The sequence below is a fragment of the Parambassis ranga genome, chromosome 2 (assembly GCF_900634625.1).
Source record: "Parambassis ranga chromosome 2, fParRan2.1, whole genome shotgun sequence".
NCBI classification, from domain to species: domain Eukaryota; kingdom Metazoa; phylum Chordata; class Actinopteri; family Ambassidae; genus Parambassis; species Parambassis ranga.
Window position 1 is genome coordinate 27,572,476 of NC_041023.1, and position 13,968 is coordinate 27,586,443.

The 13,968-nt window shown below is 42.2% G+C and overlaps 1 protein-coding gene across 5 annotated transcripts in view; it reads right to left on the reverse strand.

Moving 5' to 3' along the window:
- Positions 1-1,591: 1,591 nt before the first annotated feature.
- The window catches only part of large1 (LARGE xylosyl- and glucuronyltransferase 1), a 109,868-nt gene continuing 97,491 nt past the window's right edge, over positions 1,592-13,968 (reverse strand). For all 5 annotated transcript variants that reach the window (XM_028400137.1, XM_028400138.1, XM_028400135.1 and 2 more), the window contains 5 exons: positions 9,719-9,882; positions 6,985-7,263; positions 6,769-6,915; positions 4,456-4,651; positions 1,592-4,263 (listed from right to left, as the gene is read on the reverse strand). In XM_028400137.1, coding sequence (XP_028255938.1) covers positions 4,066-4,263; positions 4,456-4,651; positions 6,769-6,915; positions 6,985-7,263; positions 9,719-9,882 — 984 coding nt within the window. In that variant the 3' untranslated portion in view covers positions 1,592-4,065. The remainder of the gene's footprint in view (positions 4,264-4,455; positions 4,652-6,768; positions 6,916-6,984; positions 7,264-9,718; positions 9,883-13,968) is intronic.

Sequence of the window (13,968 nt, forward strand, 5' to 3'; positions counted from 1 at the left end):
ATGGGCCTTCCCCACAACAGGACATGCTTCAGAGTGGGAAATGCTTGAATTAAGTGAAGTGAAGGTGGAGAGAGCTGCCTGCTACTTCATTAGACTCTGCTTTCATCCACACCTCCAACAAATTGACTTTAATAAAGTTCCTCTCAGTATACCACACAGTGATGTATGGAGGTTTTGGAGACAGCTTCAGACTCTGGGGGACTAACCCCCCACACTCTTCAATGAAAAATGAAACTCTTTTCTGTTCCTGAGCCTCAGTGGTGCACCGTGTGTATGTGGAGCGAGACATCCTCATTTTTCAGCTGAATCACATCACTTTGTTGAGTCAGCAGCACAAGTCGGTACTTTGCTTTGCAATGCAGTAACGTCACTCTGATGATAAGCTATGTATGATGATGACCTGTCATCAGAAATAGAAGTTTTTTTGTCGTAACAGAGCAGACTGTGGATGCCAGTTCAACCCTGTCGATAGCAGATTAAATCTTTCGCTGCAATTACACAAAAATATGTGTATTTTATTTAGGAGAGGCCAAGTTACGAGACCCCTGAAGTGGTAAAGTGTTAAGGGTTAGGAGGGGGATAGGCAGGAATCCACAATGGCTGCCAAGCCATTCTCCTACATCATACATTAACTCTAGGTCACTGACTTATCTACTCAGCAGGTAAACAACGTAAACCAGTCACAGAGAAAATCAGGTCAGACGCCATCACATTTAGGTATCTATTCTGTTCTTGTACTTTATGTGTAACCAAATAAAATCAAGGCCCCGTTCACACGGAGAAAAAACATTTTTAGATCAATGTTATTCTCTTTACATTGCATTCATTTTGTGTGCATGCCCTGTGTCTTCTTCTCTGTTTTTGGACTGCTTCTGTAGTAGTGTTACAGCACCACTCAAAGGCCTGGCATATGTACTACAGCATTTTCAGTGGTTTGTGTGGATTCGTGTTGACGCATGCTTTTCCTGAAATGACGCTGTCTTTACGGAGAACGTTCGTTCAACGAAGATGTGTGGATGGGGGCCTAAGTGAACGAACGTTCTCCGAAGATGTGTGGATGGGGGCCTAAGTGTAACGTTTCGACTCTCCTCAATTTTTCAACTGTTGACCAACACCTTGCTGGGTTAGAGCTGAAGTGTTAGTTAATCTGGTGTCAAACGATAGCAGTATTGAAGCATATAAAACACAGATGTGCTAAGAAGCCATGCCCAGTTATTCTGTAAGAAAACTCCTTTCAAGCAAGGAGTGTAGAGCATACAGAGCCCAGGAATGGACATGAAGACAAAAAAAGATTTGTTTTTTTTGGCGAGATCCTTGAGCTGGAGCTCCTCTGTGGTTGGCTGCTTATGAAGAGTCCTGGCTGCTGTGGTTCTATGGCTGAACACTGCATCTTCAGCGGCTTTGTGTGCTGGTTGTTTTGTGCACACGCTCTTTTGTTCACTGTAAAAGCTTGATTGTGTGTGTATGTGTGTGTGGAGGTCTTTACTCTGGGTTCACAGGGCTAAATTGATATTCATAGAAGGAGAAACGATGAAACAAAGGAGTGTTTGACTTTTTGCTTTTATTCAGGTAGCAGCATCAGTCAGCACTGTCCTACTTGCACACCGCAGCCCCTCCTATTCCTGCAAAGCCAAACACACACACACACACACCTGCACACAGATCATCAGACACACACACACACACAAACACACATACACACCTGCACCGAGCCTCTGGTTTGACAACAGTATACAGTGGCTGGCAGCCAGCTGTATTTAGACTGACATGTTTCTGTTAACAGACACTTCAACAAAGGGGCCACCTGAGGATTTGGGCCCCTGACCAGTTACCGTGGAGATAGATTTGTTGGCATGGTTTTTTAGAACTTCTAGAGTTATCCAATATATTACACAAACATGGATTTGATTCTGATCATTCTTAAGTTTGACAACCTTACCTCTATTGAGTTGATTATCTAGGCTCTGATTACTTTATGGCTGAATTAAGTCTTTGGTATATATGTATGAAATGAAACAATGGAACAATCTCTGCTATGGCATAGTCTTCACATTTTCCTGTGTCCCTCTTGTGCTCTTGGGCTGAGGAAAACAAATTGCTGTTAAATGACCACTTGGGACTGACTCCAAAAGTGACTCAAGCCCCACAGACCATAGGCAACATTACAGCAGATATAAACACGTGTTTACACTGTAGCACAGCATTCCAGAATAAAACACGGTGGTGGTAGTATCATAGTTTGCACCTGTTGGGCTACATGTGTGCCAGGACCATTTGCCATCATTGATGGAACAATAATTTCTCAGTTATACCATCAAATGCTAAAGAAAAATGTCAGGACGTCTGTCTGTGAGCTAATTCTCAGAAGAAAGTGGGTCATGGAACAAGACAACAACAACCACAAACACAAAAGAGGTTCCACAAAAGATCATGGGGCAGCCATTTTTAAATTTGGAGATCTAGCTGTCCCCTTACAGAATGTTTGTCATTCTTTAGTTAGCATCTATCCTGTGTATTTTTGCTGTAAAGTTGAACACAGAGGTCAAGTGGCTACTTTAGGAACTGCAGGTTTTGATACTTTAACTTTTTAGATAACGGAGTTTCGTATCATATTAAGTTTATCTAAATATATGTATAGGCATGGCTCAAGTTGCCGTCTTTTTCTTCTTCTTCTGGTTAGTTAGCAAGTTGCTTTTAATGCATTAGTACCACCCTCTAGATTGAAGTAGAGATGACATTTTTCTAATAGGCTATTTGTAAGAAATCCTTGATTCTAGTCAGAATATTCCAAAACTGGATCAATAATACCCTATATGATGGTGTGTAGCTCCACAAATAAAACACACATTGCCACAGCGGTATCAGCTGATGTCACTGTTATAATGTTGTCAAACTAGAGGCAGAAATAGCATCTGGTCTCTCTTCTGACGCTAGCTGTTTTATCCTCGTCTTCTGATCCTCCTGACGGTGCACAGGGGAGACCCACCACCCATCAGGAGTGTAAACACGCCGATAAATAATACTGATTGTTGGAAAGAAAAGTAAACAGTGAGCTCAGTGATTGGTGCCTCGCCTTGTCATCATCGCTCGGCGTGGCAGGGTGGCGGCCTCGCTCGCTAACGGAACTTCCAGCAGGTGTTTGTGCAGATCACGCTGGCGTCAAATTGAAAACACACCCACGCACACATACACGCACACACACTGCATCAGCTGCTGTCAAGTTCTGTAGTTGTAACAAAAACACTCTCTAGGCTGATGCGGAGATACCCTGAATATCAACCGAGTGGACGACCTCCAGCCATCCTTGCACTTAACTTCCCTTGTCATACGAGCAGGAGGATTTATTCTGATCTGTATCAGCTATGAAACAAATTAAGCAGCAGCAGATGGTCGGCTGGCTGGCTGCTTGCCTCCGTATCGGAGTGTGTGTCACTCGTCACAACGAGATTTTCAAAATCTGTGTGGACATGTTTACCGCTTTGTCTTATCTCGCCGCCCGCTGACAATTTGCATTTGAATCGGGGTGTGCTGTCAGTCAAACTGCTTCTTGTTACTTCATGGCACTTGGAAGGCTTTCCTTTTTGCAGCATGCAAACACACTGTAAGCCTGCGATGCTTCACATCTTCAGCTCTCCTTAAGCTAAAGCGCCGCCCTGGAGACACACACACGCACACAAAGCCACACACTTCATCTTCTGTTACATACACCCACACAAACACACATACTTAATGTTACAGGTAGCCCACATCTCACTGGTGTTACAAATATGGCAAGGCATTAAATGTCTCTTTTTCCTTTGCCTGCAGTCAGAGGCTCCGGGCCCAGTGTCACTCTATCACAGCTTCAACATCTCAGCAGAAGTAGACTCCTTCTGGATTATCTCTTTCTAGCCACAGCTGAGGACAAAGTATGGACACAAAGACCCTGCAGTCCCACACCGAGGGCCAAATGTTCTAACAAAGTCTGAGGGACTAAAAGTCCATTTGCTGTGTGTCCCTCTTTCCCCAGCCCGTGGAGTGTGTTCAGTAGTTCAGGGCTGGGGGTGTGAGGGTCTGCAGTGGTGGCTAGCTGTTGTTCTCGGCCGTCATGTACTTGAGGGCGGCGAAGCCGTAGCGCCGCGACATGTTCTGTTGAAACTCCTCCTTCAGGGTGTTGAGGCAGACTCGGTACTGCTTATTGGAACGGAACTTGGTGATGTCAAAGCTGGGCGCATGTGGCATGTGGATCATGTAGGCATTGGGGAGAACCACAAACTCGTACTCCTGCAGGGAGAGAAACACAGGTGGAACGTTCACACTGTATGTACTACATAAGTGCAGTGCAAAAAAAACATCTTTAATATATATAAATGTACTCTTTAAATAATTTTTGGTACACACACACAGAAGACATATATGATTTCTGTTATGAAACCTTGAATTACTATTTTAGACAGACATCCTAATGTGTGTTACCTGTGCATCCAGCTCCATGATGTGAGCCACTTTGTTCCAGCCGAAGCCCACAAATCGGCGGTCGTACTCAGGGCTTTCCCTCCTCACCATGACGTAGGGCTCAAAGTCGGGCTCCCACTGCACCCTGTAGGGCGTGGTGGCTGTCCGCCATTTGGCAAAATTAGTTGGTGCGTGGCCTTTGGTCCACACATGGTACCTGCAGGGAGCAGAAAGAAAGCTGTTGATGGATGGAAACGCAGGCTGTACGCTTCTATACCAGGGAGGGAGTGCAATGTATAGCTTCTAAAATATTACGTGGCACTTCTATTACAAAGCATTGTCTATATCACAGAGGCTCTCTGGTTAGGTTTATTTATAGAGTTTGCCATGGGGAAACATTGTGCAGTCTTTTTCTGTCTCTGTCATCATAACACTGCCAAGATAAAGGAGGTATTTACTGACCGCAAACTCAAGGCAGGTAAGGCAAAGTGAGTGTGACTGAAGCAGGTGTGGCCACCCTGAAGAGGAAAATGAACAAACATTTCCTCTACCTTTTTAGAAAATAAATAGATAAGATTGTAGATTAAGATGTACTGTTACAGCGAAGGTGTGTTCACAGTTGTAGCTAGGGTCTTGTGGTTACAATTTCCATCTGTCACTCCATCTGTCACCAGTTGCCAATACATCTGTATGCATGCACTCTAGGCACACACGGATGTTAAGTGAAAACTCTAATCAATAGATGCGAAGCAATACAAACAGCTCCTCTGTCTCTGCAGCATGCTGTGGAGGTGGGATGAAGTGTCCATGATAGAAATCAGTTCAGTGACCTCTTGTTCCCCACTGACTCAAAGGTCTCCAATTTCTTTGCAATGATGCTTCTAGTCTTAAGGATGAGTTTGTTGACCCTGCCAGCATCTCTAACACTGAGGCTCCTCACCCAGCAGACCACAGCACAGTACACCGCACTTGTTACAACAGACTCGTAAAAGATCTCCAGGCCCTCCACAACACAGAGCCCTAAGTGAGACTAATACCCCTAGATTAGGGGTTCCCAAACTTTTCAGACTGCTACTTTTAAGAATACAGGAGCAGGACAAACATAAAGCTTTAAGCATAAATGTGTGTCTGTGTGTGCATAAATCGCTGCTGACTTGCTGCGTGCTTAACAGCTCACGTAAAGTGACGGGTGGGCACTGAGCATGGTCCATTCTGTGTTTAAATTTGGAAATCATCATCCATCTTCCATGTAAGTCGGAGCCGAAACAGTCTTTTCACATAAATACGTAGAACTGAATGGTATCACGCCAGAAAGTCTCTAGATTCGCCGCTAGTCACTTTTGACTACATGCTTTATTTTGAAATAAACTGCTTCTCCTTGTGTCATTATACTTGCCAAGTGCACTATATACTATGGTTAGACAGATTCTTGCATCATACCTGCCTCTTTTGACGAACAACAGTTTGCCTTATAAGCAGCCATCATGCACCAGACTTCACTAAAACATGCTGAGAACAAGAATACGTACATAAGGCTGCTTCTTGTCAGCTACAGTACAGGATTCAATACCATTCTGCTGGATAAACTCACCCAGCATAAATGACATCAGCTGGGACAATGCAATTGGATTTTTAAGCAAATCACCCCACAGGCAGGTAGACTTAGCATTGGCAGCTGTAGCTTTATGTAGCTGTATGCTCAGTCCTTAGAATCATACCAGAGTGTTTAGCCTCATTAGCAACAGTGATGAGTGTGTGTATGCGAGTAAGGTGCAAAAACTGGCAACTTAACCTCATTGCTCCTCAAAGCACAGACTACCAGGATCATTTTTGCATGCTAGCACAACAAGCCATATTGCCTCTCTAAATTTCAACACCACATTCAATTTGATTTCATCTCTATAGTGTTTTTTGCTAACAAATTTGTCTCTAGGCATTTTGCTTGAGTACATGTATGCACAATCCTGGAGCACACATATGATCTTTTCAGCGAGATGGACGGTGGAATGTCTTGAGCAGATGCTCTAGGCGGATGAGACAGAGGGAGCAAGAGGGCATGGATGGGGCGTGCTGTTTACTGTGGTAAACTCAGAGTCAACACAGACTTAGTGTTTCTCTACACAGACTGTGAACACAGTGCAAGATCCATTGTAAATCTGCTATTATGTGTTAAAAAAATAAAAATAGTTTATTATGAAACTCTGGGAGACCGGCATAGTGTTTGTCATTAAAGGTAAAGAGCTGAGTTAATGAATGGAACAGTAGATGAGTCAATTTACTGATTGAAACGATTTAAACCCACAGCGAAATGAAAAGAGCTGAGAGGCAGTTCACCTGAAGGTGAAGAGCGTGCCCATGTCCAGCTGAGACAGCAGCTCGGCCTTGGATTTGGGGTAGGATAATCGATATCGCAGTGTCTCAAAGGCCGGAACCACTAGAGCTTTCTTGGTGTTGGCCATATCCAGCTGCACGACTGACCTCCTACAAACACACAGGATTTTATTAAAAAGTAAAGCACAAGAACATGTGACATTTACAGTATAGACTTACCTGAGATACTCATAGAGGCCATACATGGGCAGGAAGTCGATGTCTGACAGGAACATGTAAGGTGTGTTGACCTGCTGCATGGCCACATTACGCAGCAGGTTGACAGGGTAGAACTGTCCCTCTTTGTAGACGATGTGGTAACCTACGTTACCGCGGCTCATCAGCACCTCAGAGCCCTGAGCATAGCGCAGGAACTGCTGGGCCTCGGCGTCTGACAAATATAAGGCCAGGCTGATGGGGCCCTCCCAGTGCTTACAGATGGCCTCCAACATCTGAAGCCTACGGGGGACAGGAATGTTTGGTGTTAAGTCTGAGGACGTTAAACACAGGTCATTTGTTTGGCAATCTTGAATATGAGCTGTTGTGTTTGCTCAGCTTCACCAGCAGCCATTAGAGGCTACACACATTACAACAAAATTACTGTATACTGAAAAGAAGACGCAGCACAATGATGATATTAAACCAAGGGTGATTTAAAGTGCCGTGGGGGTCATTTATGGTTTATTCCACACATTTTGTTATATTGTAATACAAGACTATTAAACAGTACACAAACACCTCGTGCTTACATTTTGTGGCGCAGTATTAAAGCCTGTGGGATATATTTAATGGAAAGAATAATTCTTATAAGGAAACATATGCTGAACTAGTTTAATTCAAGCATACTGGCCCCTCAAGGGCAGACGTGTTCAAAGTGGTTGGGACAAATAAAGGGAATCAGCATGATTTAAAAAAAAAAGGCATTGGGAAAAAACTGCACAATTATGTATTACTAAGGCACACTCTCAAGTAATATGCATATACCAAACTTTTTTGTTCAAATGATGCCAATGCATCTGAAGAAAGGACCAGTGCACGTCAATGTGGTTAACAACACAAAACAGGTCTGAAATAAGAGAAATTGTTTTGCTTCAAAATCTAAACATTAGATGTGAACATGGCTTGTTATTTTAATACTGTGTCTTTCAGGTTCAACCAATCATGACCCGTGCACAAGCTAGTTGGCTTACAATTAAAGGAAAGTGTTTCTATTCTTCCAGTGAGGTCACTAACCCTGTTCCAGTATTAAATCGAATAGGTTTCAAAATATAGTTGCAAACAGCAATGAGGTGGCCAAGCTGCAAAGGAGGGTGAAGTAACTACAGTAACACAGAGAAACGGTCTTTGTAGCACTCCAAGGATTCACAACACAATTTCATTGCCCTCTAGTGGCCAAATTGCAGCTGGGTCAAAAGTTACAGACATTAATGCACCTCCAACTTTGAGCAGTTGGTGGCGCTAGAGTGTAGGTGGTGCAAACATGAAACTCTGCTGCCATAAACATCACATAAAAATAACTGCTGCCAGACAATCCCTCTGGTTGCCTTGCAGCTTCACTGCTTGGCCACCAACTAGTGGGTTAATGCTATTTTGTGCAATAGAAGCAGTAACACAAGGGTAACACCACAGCCACAGAATAGTCCAAAGCAACAGTTATAAGAGTGGAAGTATCCTTTAAGTCTTGTACAACATGATTTATTCACAAAGCAAACCTACAGTGCCTGAAATGTCTCACTCCTATTATGAGAAGGGTAAAAGGTAACTGATGCATTTAACTACTTGAAATGTATGAGCTTTTTCATTATAGAAGAAGCTGCATGTTATCTTAGAGCTCTTTGTAAAATGTGCTGATAATTCCCCTGTTCACTCTTAATAACAAAACAAACAGTAAAATTAGCATATAAATAGCAGATTGATGATGTTGGATGGGTTGATCCCTGGATTTCCCCACCACTAATATAATGCTCTTTATTAAATCTGTCAGTGGGGTGTTTCAAATCCACTAAAAGCTGAACACTATATGGCTCATCAAATACCGCAGCTCTCGCAATATGCACCATTGTGTCTCAGCAGGGCGTTTTAGGACTGACAGCCATTCAGCTTCATCACTAATACATGACCCCCCCTCACATAATATATAAAACCTGATTAGTGGCCCGTGTAGGCTTTACACAAAGCCAGAAATCTCAGACAGTATGTATGTAGAAAAGAGGGGACATTTCCAGTCCAAAAAAAAAAATGCGACCGCTGAAAATTTTGTTGAAAAACCCAAAATGGCGGAAAATCTAAGATGCGTTGGAATCAGCTCTGCTGCCATAGATGTCCATTGGCAGAAGAAAAATAGTAACTGCTCGCTGCTTGGCCACCAAAAAACACTAAATAACCAGTTTGTACATATCTAACAACCACCAAAGAACTTAACAAATACTTAAGTGGTACTAGATAAGAGATGTGTCATTCTTGTCATGCTTTAATTAAAGCAGTCCCCTTCAGAGGTATTTGTGACATATCCTCATTATTAAAACACAACACAGTCTCTTAGATAAATCCATGATATGGAAGGACTCTAAAAGATCCTACCGTGAGCGAATGTGTAAGATATTTTCTGAATTCATCCAGAACTGGCCCAGAATCCAAAAGTGACCTAGTTTCTGCCTAGCATAATCTTTAGGTTCGGCTCCCTGCTAGAAAAGGAAACACATTTTCAGCTCCGTAATTGGATGTGTCTCACAAAAAGTCTGCCTAGGAGTTCTGGGTTACCTACACAGGTTTGTGTATTTTGTTATCAGATACAAAGCAGCTTGATGTTCATAATTTGTTCTAATAATTAAATGAGGATTGTTTTATGATCATGTAAGCCTTGAAGAAGCTCTAAAGCTCACCTTTAGCTGTATGAGTGTGTGTGGAGCTTTACCTGTCCATGGACAGCTGGGCGACTAGTGTGACATCGGTGTTATCCGAGCTTGGTTCAAACTCGTAGTGTAGGAAGTAGAGGTGTGTTCGGTGGACGGTGAATCGCTCTCTGCGAAACTCGTAACACGGATCATCCTCATCCAGCTCTGACAGAGTTTTCTGAAGCTACAATCAGAGAGAAGGAAGACCTTATTAAACCACTTAACATCTCCAGACTGCAGAATAAGTAAGAAATCTTGTGGTTAGAAGCTAAAGAATTAGAAAAAATGTAATACATTACAAAGATGTAACCTGTCCAGCAACCCTAATAAAGCATGGCATAGGTAGGGTGTCAACCAGACTAGTGTTATTTAGTGATTCTGCAAATATCTTTGAACTTGGCAAGTATCAAATCATTGCATTAATCCCACCCTATTTCACATCAACAGTTACGATTGGTAAGATAAGGTTTGACAGTGGAACTGGCTGGAAGTTTGATATAGGGTTGCATCTGAGATTCTTGGTTGCACCAATTAATACCAAAGTTATTTTAGGTTAGTTTTGGTATATTATTGATTGTTTCTTGGTTATGACACAAAAAACTTTATTAAAATAGAAAACCTCTGGTGTAAAAGATTTTTAATGTACAGATACAGTTATTTATGACAAAGGTTCCAATTATCTGGTTAGACGTAATTCTCTTCTCCCACACTGGCAAATCCTGCTGTAACATAATGCTTCACAGATCTATGTATTTTGTTGCAAAGATACTGATGTTAGCATGCTTATTAGCCAGCTACTGACCGTACCCACCTGTAATACCACTCTGGTTGTTATGAATGTGTTTGTGTGTGTCAACTCCTAGACGGGACAAAAGATGAGACTCATGCTGTTTTGTTCAGAAGTAAGCGATTTGTTGTGCTCAGCTAAGAGCTGAACACAGACACCCATCCTGTGTTTTAATGTTTCCTCCAGCTGAACTACACTCCAGCCGACTGCACAGTGGGAGTTTGAAGACTGCTGCATCGTTGTTTTGTTGCTGCTCAGATACAGCTGACAGAATGAAGCTGTGTGGAGTAAGGCTAACTTCTTTCACTGATCAAATAACCTTTTTCATCAGTAAATATAAATATGCTTTACAGCGCAGGATGTACTGTATCTCAGAGAAACAGTACGCCCCTCATTCTTTGAACTTGCATAGTCATAATTCCTGTACAGGTTAAAGATCTTTGCCAGTTTAATACTGTCACATCCTGGCATTTGAATGAGCAGTTCATGCTGTTGTTTTTCCAATGGAAAATGTCTTTATCCAGTTGCTGGATGAGGGCTTTCTATTTCAGTCTTTCACTGACATGGGTGTCTAATCATTTTTAAGTCAATAAAGCAGCAAGCTGTTACAATTTAATGCAAATAAAAACATTTTTCTTTTTCAATTAATTCTGACCAATTAGCATTTGTCCACTTTCTGATGCGATCTGACAAACTGTGCAGAGGGGCAGCATTCAGTCCTTACTTCTATCCAACTCAGCAAAGCACATGGATTGTGCGTTGTAGTCTGATTTTAAGAGCGGTGGAGTCGCTCTGCTTTGAACACTATGATTAGTGGAGCTGCAGTGAATGACTTGTGCTGCAACGGCACTGTGGCCCTGAAGGAGCACGGCCTGCGCTGAGCCAATCCCTGGGTGACTTCATTAGGCTAATCATCACTTTAATGGGATTTAAATCACTGCTCAAACTCTGAAAAATTGAGTGAGCAAACTATTTCCTGAGTTAAGGACACATTAAAATTGACTGTTGGCAAAAAAGGCACTAGCACACCATGATGGAAAATCATAATGTGATTAACTGACCACACCGTTGACACTGACGCAGAGGAGGTGTGAAGTCTTGATGATAAAGCATAGAATCTATACAGTAGGCTGGACACTTACAGGAGTATATGAAGGCTTCAGTAAGCTTCAAATGAACCAGGTGGAACAACATGTCGTTATCCCCATCTTAGGTTAGTGCCTCTGCCTGCTGTAAATGGACAGCCTGCTGCAGCTGCTGCTACTGCTGCCTCCCCATCTCTCACTGGGAATTCTTGTCCCTTTGTATTCTTGACATGATAAATTATAAATGACAATAACTTGGCAAACGTTTTTAAGTTATTCATGATGTGACACTAACTTGTACAAATGTCAAAATTCTCCCAAATATGGATACACTTGAACTAGCCCCAAATCAGATGTCAGGGATATGTATGAGCTGCTGAAGCATCCATCTGTTCAGTCCAGGCTGACACTGTGAGGGGCTGTCACTGTCACCCAACCAGCTGCTTCATTCTTTCAGCAGCATGGGAGGGAAACTGTCCTCACCACCAACCATGTGCTGCTCTGACTGGTACTTTATCAAGCTATGACTTTGAAATGTTATGACCCTGACTAAGGCCATATATGTATAAAATACTTTGGTTCAATTGGAAAAATATATGGAAAAAAGCCACTAAGAGTAATGCTGCTGCATCAGGTGGATGAGACTGATTTTTGATTCCACTAAACCATCAGGTAGGTGGTTGGAGGAGACCTGTAGTGGACAGGTGCTTCCAAATAAATATTCATATGACAGGATAAACCTTCTGCCAGTCCCTGTTAAATATCAGCTGATTTCAGCCAATCTGATTAATGATTCACTAAAAAGGGAAAATCCAACAAGCCACGATTTTTGATAATTAGCAGACGGCAATGAAAATGTCAACAGATGATATTGGGAAGAAAAATAAATAAATAAATAAATAAAGGGCGGCGTTTATGAACAAACAGGCCATCGTCACACCTGAAACACTCCCAGAAATGCTACTGCTTCCTCATAGGATGCTGATTAGTGTCTGGACTATTGGAGGCCTGAAGCCTGGCAATCTCACAAGAATCCAGCCCTGACCCTGTTTCTGGTAATAATTAGGTCATAAACCCAAGCAAGCTATATATGAAAGAAGCAATCCTGCCACAGACATAGATGCTTTTTAACACAGTAATACCATATTTTCCGGACTATAGGTCGCACAGGAGTATAAGTAGCACCAGCCAAAAAATGCGTAATGAAAAACCATATATAAGTCGCACCGGACTATTAGTCACACCAGCTAGCCAGCGTAAATCACTATGTTTTTAGCGTAACGTCGCCTCTTGAACTCCTCTTAACTTAAGTGGTGCAGCTGTAGGGCATTGAGAGTGAGACACATGCATTTCAACAAGTCCTCACGCGGAGAAATGATTAGCTCAGAAATTCCTATAAACATCCCGTAAATGAGTAAAAGACAGACTACTGTGCACTCATATAGCTGTCTGGAATTTGCGACCACACACATCACCTATGCTCGGAATGCAAATTGTGGACACGCTGGAGGTAGAGAAGAACCGTCAGGAGCGGGACAGAACAGCTACCATTGTATTTGTAATGGGACGTCAGGACACAAGGCTAACTAATTGTATATTTTTTCATATATAAGTCACACCTGAGTATAAGTCGCATACCCAGCCAAAGGATGAAAAAAAGTGTGCCTTATAGTCCAGAAAATATGGTACTTCATTTTTAACCAATTCTTTGAACCCCTGCTGTTTTTGTATGTTTTGTTTGTCCGCAAAGTAATGATCAGTCTGGTATAATTTTTCCTCTAACTGTACATGCCATCATGGCTTCTTTAGTGCAGTTATGTCAGCTACACTGTAGCTTCACTCCCTAAAGAACAAGCTGTAAATCCCCCTTTAGTCTTGTTACTTATTCATTGTTTTGCCATTCTCGTTTACTGAAGCTTGACACGCTACAAATAAAACCTCATAGAAAAATGGCTGTGATCATGCAGGTAGAAGAAGGGATGTGAAACGCTGTGTATAAAAGAGACAGTGGGGTAATGGATGTATCCATAAATACATAAGAAGCCAATAGTAGATGGGTCAGAACTTTCCAAAGGAGCTCTCATAAGTAAATATAACTGTCAATTCAGCGTTTACACAAAGGCTGACAAATGAATGTTTCCTCTGTATTGAGGGAAACAGTAAAGTGGCAGGACTAGTATTATGTATTGGAAGACAAAAAAAGTCACGCACAGAGTCCAGATGACAACACAAAGTTGTACCTGCTGAGATCATGCAGAGAAACAGGCTGTGCCTATCAAAAAAAACACGTTTCTCGGCCAGTTGAAGGCTTTAAAGCACAGTTAAGTTGTTTGCCAGCTTTCATTAAAAGAAACAGGAGGACACAGTGAGTTGGCCTCTTATGTGTTGTTTTACAAGT